At 40.3% G+C, this 24517-nt stretch overlaps 1 protein-coding gene across 1 annotated transcript in view; it reads right to left on the minus strand.

Moving 5' to 3' along the window:
• Positions 1-447: 447 nt before the first annotated feature.
• srrm4 (serine/arginine repetitive matrix 4) overlaps positions 448-24517 on the minus strand; it is a 49207-nt gene continuing 25137 nt past the window's right edge. The window contains exons 2-13 of the mRNA XM_076151115.1: positions 15811-15954; positions 9594-9683; positions 9316-9396; positions 9182-9208; positions 8922-8972; positions 7769-7852; positions 5974-6139; positions 2567-2865; positions 2230-2448; positions 1606-1707; positions 1359-1514; positions 448-724 (exon numbers count right to left, since the gene is read on the minus strand). Of these exons, the coding sequence (XP_076007230.1) occupies positions 448-724; positions 1359-1514; positions 1606-1707; positions 2230-2448; positions 2567-2865; positions 5974-6139; positions 7769-7852; positions 8922-8972; positions 9182-9208; positions 9316-9396; positions 9594-9683; positions 15811-15954 (1696 nt within the window). The remainder of the gene's footprint in view (positions 725-1358; positions 1515-1605; positions 1708-2229; positions 2449-2566; positions 2866-5973; positions 6140-7768; positions 7853-8921; positions 8973-9181; positions 9209-9315; positions 9397-9593; positions 9684-15810; positions 15955-24517) is intronic.

Consider the following 24517-nt stretch of genomic DNA (forward strand, 5'->3'; position numbering starts at 1 on the left):
CAAACAAAATTGGTCACCAATCACAATTTTAAAGAAGGGCTCATCAATTTTAAGTAGAACGTGAATGCTTTATATGACCTGAAATCATTCCTTGCACAAACACAAAAGGGGATAGTGGTGTAATGGCATTTCTCACTTGTGTGCTGTTTCTTTTGTAAATAGCTCGGAGATGAACAATCTCAGACAATCATGAATGCTGATGCAAGAGGATGCAGTCCACATACAAAGGAAAACAAAAACAAACAAAAACCCATTCAGTCTCCAGTGGTCTCTGTCGACAGACTCGACAATGCTGCTTCAATGAATACCATGGTTGGATGCCTGCTGGGACTTTTCCACTCAAGCATCAAAGTGGAGCGAGGAGACATTCACATTCGATTGCTCCAATATCCACTATCCAATGAGGAACTCTGAACAGCACTTCAGTCCTATGAAGTCCTCGAAATCCTAATGCCTCCTTTTGTTGCGTTTTTTCAATAAGCTGCGACTACGACTACGGGTCCCAAAAATGGAGCTCCAAGACGAACTCCGACTGTAGGTCCTGTAGGATGAGTAACTGCGGCTTCTGCTTCGGCTCGAGCTCCGGCTCGTGCTCCGGCTGATGCTGTGGATGGGGCTGCGGCTGCGGCTCCGTGTGAAGAGGCTGCTCCAGGATGATATGCTGCTGGAGCGACTGCTGGAAGAAGGACTGGGCCGAAAATAGGGAATGGGTCGCTTCCTAGCACTGTGGAGAGACAATCAGGTGATTGGTTTGATACTTGCAGAAAGCAGAAAGGGTTGTTTGTGGTGCCAATGTAGCACCACAAACAACTTTACACAACAACTGTAGGCTTTAGCTGATGGTTTGATTGCCCAGACCATTTTTAGATTGTATGGTTGGGTCTCATAACTCTGACCAAAACCTTTTTTTGTTGGCAGCCATCTCCAACAGACACCCTTTGGGCAAGCCAAGAGAACACTACTTGCCCAGCACCAAATGTAATCTAGCTGTTGTTGAGGAAAGATGAGCATCTAGTCAGATAAAGGCTCATGTGAGTTTCTCAAGAGTTGGTGGACCAAAGCAAATCTCAGAGATGAGTGGTCACTGGACTGATGTATGATTGAAACATGACTGTAATAGGATGCTCATGTTATTCTGTCTGCTGGATGTGCAAGTAGGTGGGAGCAACATTAAGACAACTGCATATACAGTATATATGAGAGCTGTGCTTCTGTGACTCTTAAAATAATGCAATTTTACATTTAATGCAGCTTTTTGTAACATCGAAGGGAATACGTGTTGAACATCTATAGAAATGCATTGAGTTCACCAAACCAATAGATCCTGAAAACTTCACATAAAACTGAAAAAGCCGTACCTTGTGATTCTTCGTGCTTCCAGATGGCTTGGTGAGTCTCTTCTCCTTTTCTTCATAGGTGAGTAGGATTTGCGTCTTCGTTTCTTCGAGTGAACTTTACGCCTTTGCTTCCCATTCGCCTGTCTGGAACTGTGCGTTCTCTTTCTACCTCGTAGCCTGAGGAGCAGACATAACATAAAGTTTCATCCCCAACACTGCACATATTTGTCCTTATACACTGGTAGCTGAAACCTTTAGTGAAGTTCACCTGTCACAGCTGTTTCGTGAGTAGCCTCCTCTGGAGCTCAGGCTGGCTGTGCTGCCTCTTCTCCTCACATCATCTGAATAAGATGGTGAGCGTGAGTAGGAGCTGATGAGGAGAAGATGTGAGTTAGAATTAAACAAAACTCTGGGGTCACATGTTACTCAGGGGCCCCTAAGTGACACCTGAGGGCCCCAACCAACACCAGCTTACTGAATTACTAAATTGGATATCGTAACAAATAAATTGTAGGATTCTGGGGTAACATACCGCATTTGTGGGTTAGAACTAATTTTGCAGGACACAATTAGATTTATTTTTGGACACTGTTGGCAATTTGGCAAAAATAAATAATGAGAATTGGAAAAAGATTGGACTTTGAATAAAAGCAAATTACAAACGATGGGATTTGGGAGCGCTATATCAATATCCAGGATACAAAGTGACTATTTCAAACCTTAAAACTATGATACACCTTAGAAATGCTACAAACAAAGTCTGGACCATTAGAAAAATAAATAAATAAATTACAGCAATGAATCAAATTCTATGGACATTTAACCAAGTTTGTTGATTTGGATTATCATCTCCTGCAGAAGGCTTCAGAGGGGGGTTGGGCTGTAGACCAACCTGCATGATGACAGTGACGAGCTTCGACTATAACGTCCAGAGTATCTGGGGCTCCCATAGGATCTGCTCCTGCTCCTGCTCCTGCTCCTGCTCCTGCTCCTGCTGCTGGATGTGCGAGGGCTGAGCTGACGGCGAGAGGATTTATTTGTCCTCCGTGAACAGCTGGAAGTCTTTTGAGCTCTCACAACCTCAAACTGACACCCCAAGGTTATCTGCTGTCTTCAAGGAGAACATAAATACATTTTACTGGTGTGAGAGATGAGGAAATAAAATTAATCCTTAAGAAAGGCTCGACCTTAAATGAAGATAGGACGATTTATTACAAACACATCATTACCTCTTGCCATTTCCATTGAAGAGGGTGGCAGACAAGTCGTCCTCTCCATTAGGTTTGCACAAAGAAGCGTAGCTGGTCACAGAGTTTCCTGAATCAGAGGCATTGTCTCTGTCAGTAAACTTCAGCTTTTCTGGTGAGGCCAGACCTTGACAGTCGCTTCTCTTGTCTTCGATGACACTTGCACAAGAAACATCGGTTTTGCTGGACGGCGGTGAAGATGTGTCATTCCCGGAATCGTAATCGTGCTGGTGAATCGCCTTTCCATGTGAAAGCTCGCTTCCATGTTTCGATGAATAGATCTGCAAACAGACAAAGAGGCTGCTGATTTAAATCAGGCATGTCTGGATAATAAAACCTGCTACCTCCTTGATGCATAGTGAATACTCTACACAAAGGCACATATTCCCTTGAAAACACAGAGAAGAAATTTCTTTTTTTCTTGGGACAGAAAACTTTGGAAAGATAAAGACATCATGCAAATTTGAAGCATGCTGATAATCTCAAAAGAAATTTTGCGGTCAACTCAGTTCAAACAAATCAACACAAATTAATATCGGAAAAATTCTAAACTAAAACATATGAAAGGAACAACAAAAGAGCAGAAAAGAAAGGAAAACTATGTGTGGAAAGCTCTACCGACTCTAACTCGAGTGAGAAGAAGAAGAGTAAACAATAGCCCCATTGAAATGCCTCATTTAAAGAACATTGACAAACATCACAATAATGGGTATTATGTAGAAATGAAAAGGATTGCAGACAAAGAGAGATCCCATCAGTCTAACTAAGAAAGTCTTCAGAATAGGACAGATGACTGTGCTCTTTCCCCTGTAAGAAGTACATAATTAGCCTGCACCGACCTACAGTACATCCCTAAATCTGCGGATAGCATCGACTTACCAATCAAGATTTCCTCCTTAAGTAGGTAAGGTGTAAGAAAAAGGGAAGAGCGGGCAACATAAGTGCATCATTAGAGTCGTAAATTGCAAGAAAAAGACAATAACCCTTCTCTTCTAACCCAGAGCCAGTTAAAATGACATTGGCATGTTCCTTTTTCTTTCCTTAATGGTGCATTGTTTTGGAGTTTCCTGGGAGCCAGAAGTCCCAGAATACTTTAAATGTGTGCTTGTTAGTGAGAAAGTACTACACACTAAACCTAGAGAGCACAAATTTGCTGTTTTGTTTTATTTCAGGTGTCCACACATGGGGAAGAATCGACGAGGGCTACTCTCCAAGGATCATAGTTTACTCATCTCATTTAGCTGAAATATTATGATCTCTTTTTACATATTGATTGTGATACAGTCAGAGACAAATCTATTCTGTCCTCTCGACCATTTTCCATTATCTTGGTCACAGTCAACACAACAGTCCTGAGGGAAATTTAAACAAATCTTGGAGCTTCTTTGACAGTTCTACATCGTTCGCGTCTGCACATCATCGGGAGTAAGAGATTTCACTAATAGAAGGACCTATTTTACACAAAGAGATTCTTCAATGACATCATGACATGTTTTGACAAGGCTGCCTTTAAAAACACATTGCATATGTATTCTGGTCACAATCTTTTCATTTTCTTCCTCTATACTGTGAGCTATTGTGCTTCAACCACGAACACACCCAACACCTCATGTTAAGATATCATAAAATAAACAACATACACATAATTCATACAGATTCATCTTGTTCTTACATTATACCTACCTTTCCCTTTATAGACTGCTTTTTTATTTAGGAAAGAAACATTGAGTAAGAATGGTTCTGTAGGATTTATGTCAAATAATTAATTTTATTTAGCAAATCACAACCTGCAATAAAATGCAAACACCACAGAATGTTTTAAAAGAAAATAATTCAAGGAGTAACCCTCTGCACATGTCTGTTAGATCTTCCTCAAAAACTTGGGATTTGGGACTACTGAATGCCACACATGCTTCAATATATGGATTAATTTACTGAATTTCAATTAAAACCCTGTGGTGCATAATTATAAACACCAGTGAGTACAATTAGCATAATTTAATGATTGCTGGAGAGAAAGTAAATGTTTTCTACGCTCCAATATCCCTGACACAATGCAGTTTAGGACACGGCTGCGTTTGTAAAACTGAGAGAACAGCACCAAGGGCAACAAAGCGCAAAGTGAGAAATTTCAAAGTTCAATGTCTGTCTTCCAGACACGTTAAAGATTTGCCCTATTTTTCCAATCAGATCATCAAACGGAACAAACTGAAATGACTTTAGGCAAAATCAAATCAAACAGAATGAGTATTGCCAAGCCAAAGCTTAAGGGGCAATATGCACCAATATTCCCTCATGCAAAAAAACAACAGTTATCTTGCTGTTTTATCGTTTGTCTTGAAAGAAGCGTTACTATGGTATTCTCTCATTTGCATGCAAGCCAGTTATTAGACACACTGTCACACAAACATAAGTCTGACTGTATATGAGTGATGTAATAAATGCTATTCGCCTCATGCAGATTAACAGTCAATGCATTTGATATAGATAAGCCCACTTTAAAATGTAAAGTTTAGATTGAATTTCTTGCAAACATTCTAGTGGCACTGTTTACATTTTTAGAGAGCAGAAGTTGCACAATATCCATCACTGTGCACTGATTTCATCACCAGCTTATCACAGGATTACTAAACAAACAAATGAACTCATTCACACTCTGATACACCATTGTTCATTCCTGCGGTATTTTATCATGTTTCTTTCCTCAGTTACAGCATTTCTGCCAAATTGTTGCAATCATTCATCTCTGAAGCAGGTCATTTAGGTTTCCTTTGCCAATTTGACATGTCCATTTTGCTTTGACACCAGAAGAGACAGCACTTTAGATACTTTAGATACTGAGCGTCTCTTTTACATGTCAAGTTTTATCTGCTGGTAACTAGGGCAACATAGAGGAGGCTTTTGCAAATGAGCTTTGTTGTTTTGTGAATGACTCCACTGTAGTCACTGAAGTCTGACTCACATCTTAAACCAGCAAATTATTTTAGTTTTGCAAAAGGTAATTTTGTGGTGAACTGGTCCTGCCAAGTTTGTACTTACAGTGTCATCACTAAGAAATAAGAAGATCAAAATTGAAGCTCAGAGTCAGGCCATGTAAAATTCACTTGATTCAAAGTCACAAAGTCACAAAGCATATTTATGTCCAATGATATTCTGAACAACCTTAATACAATAACCACAATTTAAAATATAAATGTTAATTGGAAGCTAACTGTTTCTAATTTGAAATAAATGGTTTCATCCACTGCCTTTGTTCCACTCACTGAAGATGATTATACTGTATATTGAACATACTGTATATTTCTGACCAGTGGGAGTTTTACATGACCATATCTGAGAAATCAAACTGGGGCATTTGCACCATTGATAGAGTCCCAGAGTGTACTTACGGTGGCAGTTGAGAGGATGGAGCGATATTTTGGAGCCTTTTTACACAATGATTTGGTTGCAGCTCTCCACTTCAGGTCCCTTTGTATCAGCACTGCATTGGTTTCTTCTCTTAGAGCTGCCAGGTCTCCTAATGCTCTGTGTACCTCAGATTTCTGCAGAGGATATCTATAGGAAAATTGTGTATTTAGCTTTCATGACACATGACAAAAATGACTCAAAATTATCCACATTTGGGGCTCGATTTCCATAGATCAGTGTGCTGCCCAAAAGCTCATCAAGCGCACCAGTGCACACAGCGCTGAGGGCGTTTTGGCACTTATGGTGTTTTCATATTCGGGTTTGTTTGGGGCAAGAATTGAAGCTTCTAATCTTTTGTTGGCTTTTAAAGGGCAGTCCAGCCGTCAGAGCATTCTTTGGTATCTTTCCCAAGAAGAAACTGATGTCAGTGTGTGTTGTGAGTGAATATGCTTCTATCAAAATAACACCAAAGCCAAATGATATTATATCAGCTTGGGGAAAAACAGCTGGGATTTGTTTAAAATGCTCTGGGCCTTCCATTTTCAATGTGTAAAAAGCATCTTAATGACATGAGAAGAAGAGAAAAATACAAGCTGTCAGGTAAAGGTGGAGAGCCTCACTGCAAAGGCAAAAAGGCTGCACCCTGCACCAGTGCTCCTGTACCAAAATTGAGCCCTTGATATTAAAAAGGAAACACAATAAAAACAAACCTTTGGCTTTCAAACTTAAAAACACAAGGGCCTATTTCCTCTTTCAGTGAAAACAGGACATTTTATGTACTGTATGTGGAACAACCCGTCTCCTCTTATCAAACAGCCATCAGTGTCAGGACTGAATTGTTAATAGCCATGGAGTATGAAACATGAATGTTGGATGAACACTTCCTGAATGTCGTCTTTTTTCTGGGTGTCATCAATATAAACAATATATAAATCAAAAAGGAAGTAGGACAACCTCACGTTTTGCAAAGGCAGTCTTTAAAGGCATGTTAAAATGGAAAAATGACAATGCAGCACTATTTGTTACAGACTCCAAAGTCTGTTTTGGCCTTCTATGACCAACTAATGAAGGACAGTAGTGTCACATCGGGATTCGGGCAAAGTAATTGTAACAGCAATCATATGCAGTTAAACTGTTTGTATAGTTCGCAGTTCACATAAATTTGGTTTAGTGGAGAGTATTGCTGCATCTGCATCATGGTTTCCTCCACTCAATAGCCCAGGAACATTCCCAGTAACAGAGATATTAAAATTGATCATTATCATCATTTTATGGCTATTTCAGTTGTTAAACTGGGCCTCATTATGTCCACATGATGAATGAGTAAATGAGGCATTTCACTTCAATGAGCAGAACTGAATTATATCAATTCTCTACTGGCAAAGTTCACTAATTGAGTTGTGTCCAAGAATTCCAACATGCTATAATGTGCTCTTGATAGTAATCGATAAATTAAGACTTAATTAGACATTACAGAATCTATCACCAGTGGAATATATCCAGTTAATCCAGCAGACAGCCAGAAATCATTTTATTTTTGATCATACTTTCAGTAAAATCCATTAAAAAAATGTGACAAAATAACAAAATCTTTCATACGTCAGAATAATTGAGTGCACATTGATCTGCGGAGTGAATTTAGGAGCATTTCCTGTGAAGCTGTGATAAGGGAGGTGACCTTTGCTCTATCAGACATCGCTGCAGCGTGACCAGAACTCTGCAGACACCTCAGGCTGATAAGATATAGTGAGGAGGAGGAGGAGGCGGGGACCCTACCTGTTCTCTGTGGAAGATTGGCAGGAAGAAGCGTCCGACTCTGACCTCTGGTAGCGTCTTCTCCGGCGTGAGTGAGTCCTTGAACTGAAGTAGTTGATGAGCAGAGTAGAGGAGAAAAGATACGAGTGAGTGGATAAGTGGCTCATTTACAACCTTAGTGGCTGCTTGCTTCATGTTCCTTCACGGCACGTTCTCTTTTCATGTTCAGAGGGAAATATTGTACTCTTAAATACATTTTCCATTTGCCTTCTTATGCAATAACATAGGATAAAAAGAGTCTCTAAAATGTGAATTTTTAACACAACCTTTCAAGTTTTGGAGAAAAACTGAATTCCTCTTATATGTTTCATTATTTCATTTTGTTATTCTAAGAACTGGAGATACAGTATATGGGTGTGCTACTCCCAGGTGAATCTTGTTAGTTTTAAAAAGTAATTATTATTTTTGTATTACTTAATTTAGGCATTATGAATAAATATATACATAATTCAACATTCAAGATTTTTTCTCAAGAATTGACTAATTCTTGTTTTCTGAAAAGTAGCATTGTTGATCATTTTCATTTTATTCCAATACAAAAGCTCAATGAATTTAATCCTGCTTTTCCAAGTTGCATCTTTGAATCTCTGTGCTTAGAAATCCCATCTTTTATCTGCATTTTATCACAATTTCCACATACATTCACACTGATTAGAAAGCAGGATTTGAATGGCTTGATGTTTATGAACCATATTATGAAGGAGCTCATAAGGGGTGGCACGAGTGTAGAGTGTGAAGAGCAGAGACACCGAGCAGGTGACATGATCAGAATGGAAAGGGAGAGACCAGAGCGACACACTGAACAGCAGGTTCTGTCTTAGCAGCAAGCAGCAAGTGAATTTAACACTTTGCTTATGAACAACAACCTGCGCATCCAAACTGAGATTAGATTAAAATGCTGCAGGGTCAGAGCATGAAATTGGTTTGTTTTACCCAGAGTTTTCATTTGTGTTTTCCTCTGTTTTCTGGTTCAAGCATTTAACCGTGACTCTTTTCACATTTTGATACAAATGTGGAAAAATGTTTCATGCTATATTGATACACAGAAAGATGGGAGGGAGGATGAGTTTATCATGGGAGGGAGGTCACCCAAACAAGCTATAACACAACTGACCTTTTCTTGTGCTTGCGCTCCTCCTTCCTCTTGTGCTTTAAACTTGAAGAGCTGCCAGGATGACAGAGAAGAGAATGATAAGTAAGGTGCATTTAGAGTGAATGAACCTGCATGCATGAAGGTAGAAATCCAGCAAACACCCAGAGAAGCACATGCTAAATGATATCAGCTGCATCAGATTAATGCAATAAATGAATCCATGTGTGAGCACCTGATATCATTTATATATGCACATCATTTTGCAATTTACATCTATGTACCTGTGTTTGGACTTTTTGGAGGAATACCTGTAACAGAGATGCAAAGACAGATTAGGTCACCTATAAATAAATGTATTCCATGATAATCATTTTATTGTTAATATGTTTTGACATTGCTGTTACATAGTATATACCTATGTCTCTTGCTTTTTTTGGAACTCTTCTTCTTTTTCTTTTTCTTCTTCCTCAGTGGTGACAGGCTGTGGGACGGAGACCTACAACAAAAACACAAGTAATGAACTCTGTGCACCTGTACACACACACACACACACACACACACACACACACACACTCACAGAGACTATCTCTCTACTGGCACACTTCTCCCTTTTTTGAACCAGTTGTTCAGGCCACATTGTAAAGGTGTCCACCATCAGACCTGACTGCAGGGTGGCTGATTTAGTGAACTGACCTTTTCCTTTTCCTCTTCCGCCCTGACTTTCGTTTCTTCTTCTTCCCCTTGGTTGTTGGCCGAGGCGAGAGTTCCTCATCAAAGGAGCGGCTGCAGAGAGCAGAGGCAATGCTTCATTTTTTATTCCAGTTATAACACACTTCAGCAAATGAATAAGAATAATTCAATTCTGAATCACAATATCTGCACTGTTCAAAAAGTGTTATGTGTACATTTCGGAGTCTCCAAAAGCTCAAAAAACATTATCTTAAGTCCATCTGCAAGTCCACAGGGAAAAATGGAGACTCATCCTGGTGAACAAAATGCTCACAGGACTTATCTGGGTTCAATATCCTGTTATCAGTAAATCTTAGAGATAAGAAAAGCTTTTGTTAAAAGGGATCGAGTGAAAGACTTCTAAGTTATTCTAAATTGACCCTGCCTGAGTGTGTTCCAAAAGCAGCACAAGTGGATTTACAACCGGGACATTGTTTCCATGAACAGATGAATGACTGCAATAGTGTAAATAGGCAAAAACAACAATAGCTTGAGCCAAAACCAAAGAGGGAGGCACATTCAAGAAAAAAAAAAAGGTCATTAAACAGCCAAACTGGAGCTACTTTGAAGAGAAAGTGGCACTTTTAAAAGCAGCGTGAATGTCCCTCTATTCCAGTACATTGCCTCATCAACAAGGTGAGTGTAAATGTTATCTTGTAGAAATTTGTACAAAACCTCTCTGACGTACAAACAATGGGCTTAGCTGTTTGATGCTTTTTGGAAACTCAACCCTTACTAGTTGAGGACATTTGTTCAGAAAAATACCCAACAAAAGGATTCCTGTGTGATTTGTTATTTTCTATTTTTCCCTCATTCTTTGCACACAAATGACCTGCGGGGGTTAATAAGAAGGACCAGCATAATTCATCACTGAATGAATCAAATTTCCCCTGATTGCTTCTCAGGATCTTCATAAGCAAGTTTCCGTGACAACAGTATGGTGACAGGGTGCAGACGGGTCTACTAGCAGAGGACTGATGGCATGGCAGCGCGCTTCACTGAAATCAAGACCAAAGGCAACATGGCTGCACTCGGAGCCAGAGACAGATGTGCATCACATCCCATCCACTGCCAACCGCCTGTAGCTGGCTTCATAGTAATTATATCAGCGAGCCTTTTAGCCTTGGACTGTGTGTTCTGCATTCCTGTTAGCTTGTTGACTTTGAGGCATCGCGCACGCACGCACGCGCGCATACACACACACACACACACACACACACACATACACACACACACACACACACGCCAAGCTGCTCCTTATCTGCTCTTTCTTTTTCCCCCTTTCTCCCTCTCACACTCAAACATGCATCCTTTTTAAAATACGGCGGCACAGTAATGCTTCCAGATGATATGAGAAACCCGCTGGCAGTGGTGGAATCTTCCGTTCCTGTGCAGCAAACGTCTGCAGGAGACTGTAATGTGATTCACTTGTTTCAACAGAGCTGAATAGATTAGTTAGATGTTCTTGACTCTTCTTTTTTGCCATGGATACTGACAGCAATGACGTGTTCAGGAACAAAGTATCTTTAACAGCAACACTTGTTCAGCAGTTGAAGGAAAATGAAGTTGCTGTTCACTTTGAAATACATTTCCCCACACAGCCGGGCAGCTTCTTTAGTTCAAAGCCAGAGGGTGACAGTAAACTGGCATTTATCCTCTGTGAGGCGACGACACCTTTGGTCAGGTGATTCAATGGGTGACGTGGGAGTCATGTGGGCGTGGTTAGAGGCACGTGAATGAAGTCCACAATCTATGACAACAACACATACGGCAACAATGTGCTTATTTTAGGGGAGAAGATAGAGATGTTGAGATGCTGGAGAAAGCATCTCTGAACAGAATGGAATGGAACAGCTACCCCTCTCTGTTGTGTGTTGGGATTTTCAACCCTTTCTACCAATCAGAATCAAGAACACAGGCATGGGGTGTAATACATTACTGGAAGACAAAGTTAACAATACCTGTGCAAACTAGCTTACAATGCAGAAAACCTCCTTTCATGCAGAAGATTTCTCTGTGCTGGTGCCAGTAACACATACAGTAAAGCAGGAGATTTGGCAGAGACACATATTCCACAAGAACCCACAAGAACAGAAACCGTTGTGGGATTCCATCTGTTGTCCAGAATGTTCACTTCACTAGCTGTCGGAAAACACGATGACCAATATGGAAAAAAGCAATGCACGCCTTTGAAGCGCCACAGGCTCATTAAATTGTTTTTTCAGGTAGAGGTCCACCACAATAAATAATTGGGAAAGGCAAGAGGAAGAGTGTGAATATGCAGAGGGATGAAGAGGGACGAGAGGATATTTTTAACTTGGTTTGGGCAGCCTCACACCTCGGCTTTAACAATGAGAGGGGCGATGATTTGTACAGGCAATCTGAAAATATCACCCTCCATTAATACATATACTTTATCTACTGTATATATCATTTATACTAATGGCTGTATCAGATCAGTCTGTTCAGATATGGTTCTTTGTTCTGTGGCTTGTTTCGGCTGCATCGGTTTTGAATTTGCGTGTGGAATCACTTTGCGGTTTATATAAACAATGTGAAGACACAATATAAGCAATCGAATCAACCTGTGTGCATGATCATATTACAAAAGAAAAGATTAGAGGCAGGACAAATGAGCTCACACTCTCGGTGGTGTCGAGTTTCCTGTAGGTAAAGAACAAAACAACTATAATTGATGAGGATCATACTTGGAATACTGCTACTTTTGATATTCCGGCACATTTTTCAGTGAACCCTAGTTTGTATCTACTAACACTGGATTTTTCAGGACTTGGCCTTGTAATGGAAGGTTTCTCTCATTACGGTGTTGATACATTTACTCCAGTTAAGGATCTGAGGACCTCTACCACCCCTGTCAAATAACGAGCCAGTGATTTGTGAGCAGGAGCAAGATTTGTCGCAGCATAAATCATATTTGCACTTGTTGGCTGGTAATCATATTCCTTAAATATGTTCAAATGAAATGTAGCTCTTTGTTACAGCGGTAACTGCAGGTCTAGAGGCAGTTAGAGTGATCAGAACTGAGCTAGACCTCTGTGATAGATGTGACCCCAAAGCTCTGGAGACGACGTGCTTGTTTCACTGGATGCAGAAAGCTGTCGCGCTATAATAAATGGCCCTGCTTGGTGTAGTCGGCAGTTTGGGAACATTAGAAACCGAAATGCATTAGGGCTGATTAGACAGACCAGACCCAAGTACCCTCTCCCAGTAATGAGAACGCTTTGTCACTCATTAACACCTCTACGGTTCTGGCCTGGTGGACAGAGAGCAGCACGTAAGAATTTGAATTTCCTGCCAGAAGAAACCGTTTTCTTTGAAGAGCAGCAGCGAATGAAGGGGAGAACGGGAGAGCAGGCGATTGCCACTTACACAGAGACTGGTGATTACGCAAAATAATAGAGTAAAAAATAGTTTGAAGAAGGGATAAGAATGTTGTTCAGTGCTGAAAACATTTTGTCTTCGGAAAAGAGGGACAGTTTGTGTGGCAGCAATCATGTCTGAATAACTACATCCAAACCATGCCAGTGATGAAGATGAGCTTCTTCTTGTGAGAAAGACTTAAATGCAGGCAGTGTATTGTGTTTAGGACAAAGGTGAAATCAAACAGATTGCTCTTGAATTATTTCAATATTTCAGAAGAATGCTGAAGGTCTGTGTGTTTGGTCCTCTTGTTATTAGAGCCATCTATGCTGGAAGAAGACAAATTCTAATTGATTTGGTTTTGGTCTTAAATATTTGTGAACATGTTGTTTCATGTTAGTTGCTTTTCTACAGTAAACTAGCCATAATTATACAAACAACAACTGTCTTTCTAAACTGAGAAACTAACAACTTGGAGTTCTTAGGACCTGTGACCCTAATTATCCTTCCTTTTTTACTACAGCTCCCTATAGAGAGTTCATTATAGCTGCAGCAGTGGTTGTTGAGGGTGTTTTCCCACTTGGTCCGTTTAAGTTTTAGTGCTTCAAGCCGTTTCACACCTATGAATTGACTTTTTTTGTGAATATGTGACAATGCCTGTGTTTGGTTCATTTTAGAAGAACAATATGTGAAAATACTTTGAATCTTAACAAAGTAAAACGTTTTTTTATTGTCCAGTGCAATCATAGGTATTAGTAATCTTAGAATATGGACTGAAATTCTAAGAAAATGTTTCAGTGTTTCGGAGAGAACCATTTTTGAGAAACTATAATGCTAGGATGTCTGTGAAGGTGCTCAGTCTTCCAGGTCACTGTATCAACTGAGGGTTATTTTCAGGCAATTGGACTGAGTTGTAAAAGCTTGAAGACGTTTTGTTTCTCATCCTAAGGGCTTCTTCAGTTCTGACTGACTGGCAGGGATTTCCAGGATTTAACCTCCGTGGAGTCGTTATCAGGCTCATTGATCCTCCTGATTAGTCATTATCAGGGTCATTGATACTCCTGATTCGTCATCCTGGCTAACAACAGTCGTAAGAGTTGTTGGAGGGATTATTATATTATAACTTGTACTGCCTCAATACAATAATTATGTTAGATGTGTCCTGACGGGACAAGTGCAATCCATGCTTGTGTGTTAGAATTGTGCTCCATTTTGCAAATACATCTCCATTAAGCAATTAAAAAATGTACCCACACAAATTCCCAAACTCTTCTTTTCTCACTCTCTTTTCCCACTTTGGCAATATTTGTTTACAGCCAGTGGAACCCTGTGGCAGCTGGCAGTTTTGCAAATTGTATAAAATCCTGAGGTTGCCGGTTTTAGACCATATAACTTACAACGTCCTTATACAACTTCCTCTCTCCTCAAGCTCTCCTCCTTTCATCTAACCTTGTGCTTCATGTGGTGATCGACCAGCATTAGTCGCACTGTGACAATGTTCCAGGCACAGGTAACACATGTTTATTCATATTTAATGTGATTCTTCACTGTTGGTCATCAGGAGGGATGTGACTTCAGAAACACTCTGAATCTCAAATTAGGTAAAGAAACTGTCAGATGTGTCTCATGATTTATGTATTTTGATGCAAATCCAGATCCAAAGTTTCTAATGGCAAAAACATCCCATTGAGAGGACTGTGCGTCTTTTTGATGGAGATTCTGTCTCTCTGACCTTTCCAGTACGGACAGTGTAGATTTGTCCTTTCTGCAAAATTGTCCCACATAGCTAAATTAGTCCGGACCATATCTAGGCCACATATTTTGGCTTCTACAAAGTGAATATATCCCGGGGTTCTCAGTATGAATCTGGCATACACACAGTGTGACATCTGGGCTAACTTTGGCAAACACACAGATAATCTGGTATCAGTCAACACTGGTGGATACAGAGAGTTACAGAAGAAGTGATTGAACCACCGTGAGGGTACAATACAAGTGAAAAATACAGAATTGATAAAAGACTAAGGTAATGAGATACAGTACACAAGAACTGATTGAACCCCACTAAAGCTACAATTCCTGAGTACAGAAGCTCTAACAGATGACGCGTTGTAATTCCAAGTGGAAGGAAAAGCTCTCTATCTCAGCGATAAGATGTAAATCCTGTCATCTACTGTGATCACTTGTCTTTACTTTCATGCAAAAGCAGGTAAAAATGACTATCTGATGCCAATGTGCCGGTCTTTCCTGTGATCTGTGTGTTCTCTATGAAATCCCCAAACAAAGAGAAGCAGCCACAATGTAGGAGGAGAGATTCAAAGAGAAAAGCTTTGAAGGTGTGACATTAATTAATAAGTTCTTTCAGAACAAAAAAGAAAAATCAGGGAGAATTGATTTGAGTTTCTCACCTCTGAACAAGAACTGGGGGAAAACTATTCTTGGTGTGTGAACAAAGACTTTTCCGAGCGATTCTGTGTGGAATTCCTCCCAGCGCCCCTGTGTTTCTCCACTGGATGCGACCCGATAATGCTGTTTACGTTCCAGAACACGGCCATTAGTTCTACTTTCTCGGTGGGACTCAACCCTTTGGTGTGGTGTTAAAATACTTTTCCCCCAGCTTTGTAATCTAGATAAGCACATTCTCAACAACAAATACAGATCCTAACTGATTGATTAACTCTCTATGATGTCCAAAGCTTCATCTTCAAAGGACATTGATTCTTTCCCCCCCGTTAAGCTCTCGCTCTGACCTAGCAGTTTTTTTTGGGAGGGGGGGGGAAGTGGACAAACACTAGCTCACCTCCTGATCCTGCGATGGCTGTGGCGTCTGCGTCCTTTTCCTTTGATGCAGCCATATCTGTCCCTCGTCTCCACCCTGGTATCGGCGTCGTTGGCCGCTTTGCTGTCGTCCTTCTTGAGTGGCTCGCTGGCCGTCGTCTCTATGCTGTGAGGGTAGGTTGAAAAAAAGAAAGCAAACGTTTTAGGCTTTCCATTCTGTGGATGAAAATGTCTCAGTATGTTTTTGCGAGACAGCTTTGGGTCGTTTTTCAGATCTACACAGTGAACGCAGCCATCATACGAACTGTGAAGAAGACTCAGCATGCTTGGTTAGCCTTATTCCCTCTGCTCTGCTGGTTTATCTGTTTTATTCCCCTCCATTTCTCCCAGCCAGGAATACAGGAGGTCAGCCATTTACCATTCAGATTGAGCTGTCAATTGAAATGTAGTTATTTACATGCTTCAGCTGCCTTGACATTTTGGAAAATTATGTTTTCTATCTTGTGCTTGGCAGATGCGGCTATGGGAGAAGCACGGTCAGTTGAATACTTGAAGTTCTCCTTGGATTTATCCCTGATAAAGCACCAAGCCTAGAATTGTTTAGCGATCAACGTAAAATGAAAAGGCCATATAAGTCAAAAACAACTTTGTCTAGAAACACACAGCCAGCAAAGGCATGATTCATTATATTGGGGAAATAGGCAGGTTTTACATCTTAGACAGATTTAAATAAGTAGTTTTCAATCTCAAAATGTGTTTTGCAAAACGTCTTAATGTTTCCAAAATGCTGCAACTAATCACCTGTAAACAAATTTGACCATCTTCATCTAAACATCCCAAAAAATCTCCAGGTAGTGAAATGAGACGGCAGGAAGAGCGAATAAATACACGGAATGATTCGATGCAAGCACACAGTTTTGGCCCAGCTTATTATCCTCTGTTTTAGTCATGGGAGATGTGAGCGTAATTACTCATTCTCCTCTTCTTCAAGAGACTCCCGTCTGATTGTAATGAGAAGATAATCAGACCCAGGGATTAGGCCGTCCACACCTCCTCCTCTTCCCCCGTTGACGAGCAGGCAGGAGCCGTCACTTTCCATCTTCCTCAACTTGGTTTTCCTCTGCTTCTCCGCATAAGCAGGAGTGCTCCCTGGCATACAGCTAATAATGTGAAACGGCAAACTGGGTGGTCCAACATGACCGAGTATTTGAAAGGTGATAGTGAAGATAAAGGCAGACACCAGAGGGATGATTAGTCTGATCAGGGAGGTTAATGGGAAGAACCCCTGCATATGCTGGTGTTGTTGCTAGGGATGAATATAAGGCTGTTTGTTATGTAAGAATGAGGTCATGTACATAACCTCCATACGTTTCACATCATTCTTACTCAGTGTGCGCAGCAGTGCTGCAGCAAAGTGCTGCAGCAAAGTGCTGAGAAGAAGTGCAATGTGTGCTCTTGGTTTCAAAATAGACTCTTTGAAAATGAGAACATCACCCGAAAACATTTATTTTTAGTTGATTATTTGGATGATTTACTTTATTACACACCAGCATCTGCATTCAGATCTGCACTAAAACCATTAAGATCTTCCACCACCTGTGACAGAAATCCGTTATCCAGGTTTTGGGGCATTGTGCTAAATAACAGGCAGGAAACAGGCAGAGGTAACAGACATGTCCACAGGTTCCCCGTTACATTAAGAGACACCCAGTGAGAAACTACAACCTAATGTAAAATCCTTTTCTTTCAGTTTAGCCTCCATCACACAGAACACAGCTTACCGTCCTCCTTCTAATCATGATTTATCTGACTTCAATTGCACGTGGAAACCTTTGGCTTGTGGACATGTTAAGGGAGACAAAAGGTATTGATGTTCTAGCCAGCAATGATACAAGCACTTTACTTCCTGAACAAAATATCCAATTTACCTCACACAGGGGAACAAAAGGTGGAACATTTGCACTGTTGTTGAACACTTAGCTCTGCATCCCTGGATAAGGCGAGAGAGGGAAGTGGCTCAGAGCTCCCTTTTTTCCCAGCTTCATCTCTCGCTCTTTGTTATTTTTTGTCACTCTAAGAGCAGCGTTTGATGAGTTCTAAATGAAATCGATTTCACCATCACTGATGCACATTCCCTTGGTCCGGCCCCTGCAATTTATGGCTGAAACTTTCCAAGCAGTAAGCACCTGGATTTATCACAGGCTGTTTGTATCTGTCAGACAGCATCCACCCGCCCACCCCGCCCTCTCTGTCCTCTCAAGCATGGACAATCCCTTTGTAGTCCTAATCCATACCCAAGCAGCAGTTGAAAGCATTTAAAAGGAAAATTCAGAGCTTCACACCTGCAAAAATCTCACAGTGAGAGTAAAGTGAAGAATTAAGTGGGCGGTAATCCTCCAAAATCACCTTAATGCATTTGTTTACGGTAAAACAAATTCCTCCTGGCAAAATACTATGATATGACTGATTAAGACGGCAACACTGAATGAGCACTAACCTGATCCTCACGTTTCGTCATGTTTAGTTTCATACAAACTATCATTAAAATGTTCATTTGGAAACTAACCATCGCAGACTTGCATTACTTGGTGTCACACACACACTGTTCACCAATGCTTACGGTGAATGTGCTCGTCTTGCATTGACAACGGCTAGGAATATACAATACTACTACTTTTCTAAATAATATAGAATAGAATTTAAAAAAGGATGCAAACTTAAACTTATTTGTACATGAAACATTCCTTTCATGTTGACACGGAATGTTCAGATTTTTCTAGAGATATTTTGCAAAATTGCTTGGTTAAACCAGAGAGTGTTTGTGCATAACGTGTGTATATATACACGTTTTGTTTGGTATGAGGCCCACTGTACATACAGGGCTGCACATTAATGTAGTCAGTGGAGGAGAATGACCGTGCTGTGACTTGATGTGCTTCAGACTTTTTGTCTGGCTCGTCTTGGCATGGGGCTTGGCTGCTACCTCATACACTGCTGCTACTCTGCAGCGTGTGGATGGGCAACGAATACTGACAGATGGTGCACAGAACACTGCGAACACAAAGACAGCGTTTTCTTTAAGAGGATGAGGATGTGATTTTCACCTCCATGCGGTTCCAAATTCGGATCGAGTGTGAGAGTGTGTGTTTATGTGTGGATGTGCATGCTGAAAAACAAATGGTTTATTTTGTACTTGATACTAAAAATGTCACAGAATATCTTCCATGCAGCTTGAATGTTGTTATTCCTTCAGTTCCAGTCGTCGGGGCCAAACCAGAGAGAAAGGGAGGAGTGAGGCAAAACGTCTATTTACAAGTGATATTCATGAAACATCATGGACTCATTCACTGTCTCCAACTCATTTATGATGGGAAATTGAAATAAAATACAACGCTATATGCCATCTTCTTTAGAGGAACATACGTCATAAAGGTGTGTGAAAAGCAAGCAGGAATCAGTTGGACCAGAATACACACACACACAGCTCACATACGTACATCAAAATGTGTCAGAATCAAAGTCGTGATTGACACTGATTGCATTTTCAGCTGTAAGATGTGTTTTTCGCCTTTATTCCATAATGCCAGTTTGAGCAGTTACACAAAGCACACAGACAGACAGGCAGACACACAACACACAAGCTTGGGAGTTTATGAGTTTGTGAGTGTGTTTAGTGTAGAGGATCTATGGGAAGAAAAGACACAGCACTCTACAAGATCCCTTTTTTCCATCGAAGCCCCGCTGTGACACAATGAGTTCTTACAAGATGAAGCAACACCCCAGGGCCCTTCATTCATTTTCTCTTCTCTGATTTCATCTATGTATTCCTCAAAACACAAACAGACAAATGTAGTCACCGTGTGTTGTATTTGGCTCTGGGGTACCATTTGAATGATGTTTGTTCAATTACTATTAGACACATTTGCATCTCACAGTACAAACAAAGTCTGAAGTGGGATGAAAGAAAGCACTTTTTTTCATTTATTGTTTGTAATTACGGTTTATGGCGCAATACATTTCAGAGGGAAAATTTTCACTTTTAACCCCAGTACAGCTGTAGTCACTAGTTTGTGGTTACGAGGAGATAAATTAGGTTTTGAACTAAGTTTCATTTCCCGATCTTTCCTAAAAATGAAAGGGATGAGAGTGACACTGCTGTAGTGGCTCAAATAATGCCACAAAATACTACCAGTGACTTCAGTTTACGTACTTTTTTTAGTTTACATATTGTAGTGGGTGCCAGTATAAAATGTTTTTTTATCCTTATACCTTTCCAGTGATTTTGGCTGCTGGAGCAGTTCCTCCTGCTGAGTGCTGAGAAGAATCAAGTCTAATAGAGCAGGTGGAGAACAAACTGTGACAAACCAGTTAGGTGATATACATGGAAGGATCAATAGAGCTGGCCCTAAAGCACGGCACGAAAACAACATCAGGCGATCGATGGACGATACACCACTTTGAGAAAGCTAAATTCGCATGAGAGTTTAATTCCAAAAGTCTTAGTTTCGAGGGTAAAACACTCTATGGTCAAACTGACCATAGAGTGTATGATACAAACCCATCTATCAAGTCAATTTGTGCTTTTAATTTTGACTTTGTATAGAACTCTAAAGCATAATCTGCTATAATGTTACATCATCTTCATTGTTTATACAGAATGAATTCCCGCAATAGTAAATATAATTGCAAATAAAATAATAATATATTTTCTATAATAAATAAAAATAAATATATACACTGGAAGTTTTGTTTAAGATTTCAAGTGAAATAATTAAAATGAAACACTGAAAACTAAAGTATCACATGTGCATTTTACCCTGCTTTACCCTTTTAAAGTATTTAGTGAAAAAATGTTATTGCTCCAAACGCAGGAGTGTAACATAATCTAATATTCCAGTTTAGAAAAGATGGATGGGTGCCAGATGAACCATTGCAGAACTCTGTTGAAGAAACAAGCTTATCAAACCCTCTGAGCAGATATTGGTGACTTAGGACTGAAAATCATCAACTAGCAAGACAAATGTGTGTGTAAACTGCACAGGAGGGGGATGCTGTTTTAATCTATTATCAACAGAGGATGATTTAAGAGTCCCCCTGCCACTCTTGAGTTAAGGGAAGCTAATACTCTTTTGATTATCTCTGTCAAAGGACCAGGCACAATTGATTATTGCTATTATAGGAGTGATGATAGTTGAGATAATTAGCAGAGAAAAAGATGATCCGGTGCCACAATTACAACCCAAACAGTGTGATCCCATGGCCCTTTACTTTAAATTAGACTGAAAGTGTTTATCCAAGTTCCAGACTTGAGTGAAGAGCAACTTCATCATGACCCAAAGGACTCACTCTCCCAATTAAACCAACTCTAAATGAATTAAATCCATTACTTTTAAGCAGCATCACAAGGCGACATCTGAGTTCTCTCAAAGCCTTTTCAAACTTTTCAGCACAAAGTGGATACTTTAGTTGAAGTTTGTTTTTCATTAAATGTGAAGAGACATAGAGGCAGGGCATTCAGATTAAGATACACACACAGTCAGCCAAGCAGCCCGAGCAATTACACAGAAACAAAAGAACCAAGCTCCTACTCAGGAAATCAGCCTTCAGAAAGTTTTCTGTTTGAAACGCTTCAAAAGCATGACGCAGGTTTTTAATGTTGTGTTTGTTTAAGATACAGAAGGATCATATACATGCTTATTGAGCGTTGATATGGCCAGGAACTTGTAAGTCAGAATACAGTATATCTGTCTTTCCTATTAACCTTCTGTCCTTGTTTTCTTCTCTTTCCTTTACGTGTTATCTAAGCTTCTTTTATCCTCATTAAGTCATCAAGCATCATTGCTTCATTGCCTTCTGCCCTTCAACTCTCCTTGATCGTTAAGTACTGGAAACCACAAAAAGTACTTGTGTATTTTTATGACTATGGCTATTTTTGTTATCTTCAGTAATATTGCTGTTTACTTAGAAGCAGTGATCTGCGCTTTGCCCTGCATCTTTGTCTCCTCATCATGTGTTCTCTAGTGGAGGTGACGGATAGCAGATTTTGTGGTTACATTCCTCCTAACTAGAAAAAACAAAAGCGCTGGTGTAAACCCTTCTGAATAGCTCAGGTCCGACTCCTCTCTCTTGCACTGCATGATCAAAAAGCAGCATGACAGAGGAAAACATCAAATGTTTAATGGCTGTTCAGTTCCAGTGAAGAAGGATCACTAACTCAAGGCAATTTGCCATCGTTGCTTCTTCGTTTCAAATCTAACATCTTACTTCCACATTAAAGCCTTGACAGTACATTATGATATAATTATGACAATGGCAATGTTTTTTTATTTTAATTGCAACTTTATGAGGCATCTGTGATACGTTCAAGGATTTTTCTGCTTCAAGCAATGAGCTAAATGATGGATTCTAAGGGTCTAAGTGATACATCAAATGAAATAAACTGTCTCAACACTGTAAAGGTAAATAAGGAAAATAAGATAAAAGATACAATTTCAAGGCAACTTCACACACAAATAGTGTTTAACAATTACAAGTGGCACTACTACTTGCTAAATATTTATCCTGAAATAATAACAATCATCTCATTTGCTGCAGATGCATACTGAGTGACAAAAGTCCATATGTATTGTCTCTTGAATTCCCCCCTCTCTATAAGCCTGTTCTGATTGGCTGCCTATCTCATGTGCTGGTGAACACCATAGACAGTCAAACACATTGGTTGGCCAAACATTTTGTGTTTAATATAACTTTTAATATGAAGGAGGGGAGATATTATTTTGAAACATACATTCGGGTACAGCACCAACATGAACTTCTGCCTCAAAATTGACCAGCAACTTGAATCTGCCATACTCACACACTGTCAGCAGAGTTATTTGTTGGCTGTGCAGGTGAAGGTGGTATCTCAGTTTATAGTCTATGACAATCTTGCTTTGTGATTAAATCTTTAGCACAAGCGACCCTGATTATTCCAGACTGAATAATGCATTGAATTTGAATATGAAAGATGATGAACGTCCTCGACTCTCTATCAGCCAATCAGCAATAAGGAGTTGTTTACCCTTCCAGTGGGTGAGTACGCTGGAAGCCAGAGTGACTTTGAAGACAAGTGAGCTTGGTTTATTCAATTATTGTGTCCTGATGATAAAATGGGAACAACATAATGGCTTGATTAATTTCCTTATCACGGTGAGCACAAAGAGTAATTACAACCAAATCCACTGCTTGGTGAACCACACATCAATCAAATTAAAGCAGTCTCCACTCGGCAGCAATCACTTTCAAACAGAACAAATGAGTCGATTCTCTGAGTCCTCCACCTCCAGCCACCGAGGTGTTTACCTTAGAGCCAACAATGCGGGCCAAGCAAAGGTTACTCAGGGTCACTCCAAAGCTCTGAGCATGTCAGAAAACTTAATAGAAATTGCGTGTGCACAATTATAATTGCAGTGTGAGGGAGGTTATGCAGGACCACAGTGCATTAATTTGCCTAAAGCGGTCATTATGCTGGTGACAATCTTGACTACTGGCTGCTTCAAACCAGCAGGAAAATTGGGTAAATGTCTGGCTGCAATCAAGCATTGAAGCGTAAATAATATCACACAAGCAACTCAGTGACCTCCAAACACTTTCATTTCCGCTGCATTGAAATATTTTCAAAGTCAATTTCCAAACGCCAGCTAGTGTAATATGAGAAACTATTCATTTCTGAGGCAAGAGTGCAAGGCTGTAATGTTTCACGGCCCACATTTTAACACTGGCAATTTGGAGAAAATTATCTCTTACAAACAGTCTGGTCATTTGCAGACATGCCTCTGCGTGTGCGCTGCTGACTTCATATTGCAGTTTTAACTTTTCTCTCACGCTCTGTTTTTCTTTCGGTCAGTGTGTCTTTACACCTAAGCCAGGATCTTAGCCAGGACCAAGCACCTTAGAGGAGAGATGTGAAAGTGAAAGTGTGTGCTGTTATCCCAATTATATTATTAACTGCGCCGAGATTACAAGGATGCACAGATTCGCTAATTGAAGATCAAGTGGGGGTTGAGCAGAGGGCAATATAAACATATGCAGCGCTGTCGGCCCAAAAAGACCAAGATTGAGAACCTCTGGATCTGGGACTGGTTAGGCACTGGTTCAGTGACCGTGTCTGGCAGGTTAATCCAGAGTGGGATCAATACAGGGCGACCTCTGACCTCAGCACTCTTTACATGTCTGCTCACTGTCGCACAGGGACAGACTAGACCCCCCTCAGTCAGGTTATTGATCTTTCAAGCTCTGCCCCCAGCTCCCCTACATACAGACTAATAACTATCCGTGTCAAATGACAATCGCCATGACAACCTGTTGCTTTATTCATTTTGCAGTGGCTACCGTATCTGCCATCAAGATAACACTTGGAAACAAACACGAGGAGTAAATTCCTTGAAATTCTATCTTTTAAATGTGAGGCTATCTTTTGAATACACTTGAGTATACTTGTTGGATGTCATTGTCAGATCTTTCTGTTTGAGTTTGTAGTGCTAAAACCAAATCAAATTACTTGGTTAGTGCTCCTGTTAACAAAGGCTGTCAGAGATTCATGTGCTTCATTATGAGCCACTTCAGGATGAGACGCAGGAGGAGAGAACTCAAATAATGGAGGGTTGAGGTATTACACAATACATGCTGCACTGAATATGTGACATGCAGTCATGCAGTTAGCAGTTATTCACTGCTACTGTAGGCATGTT

The sequence above is a fragment of the Genypterus blacodes genome, unplaced genomic scaffold, assembly GCF_046128005.1.
Source record: "Genypterus blacodes isolate CSIRO-AG114 ecotype Tasmania unplaced genomic scaffold, CSIRO-AGI_Gbla_v1 ptg000053l_1, whole genome shotgun sequence".
NCBI lineage: Eukaryota > Metazoa > Chordata > Actinopteri > Ophidiiformes > Ophidiidae > Genypterus > Genypterus blacodes.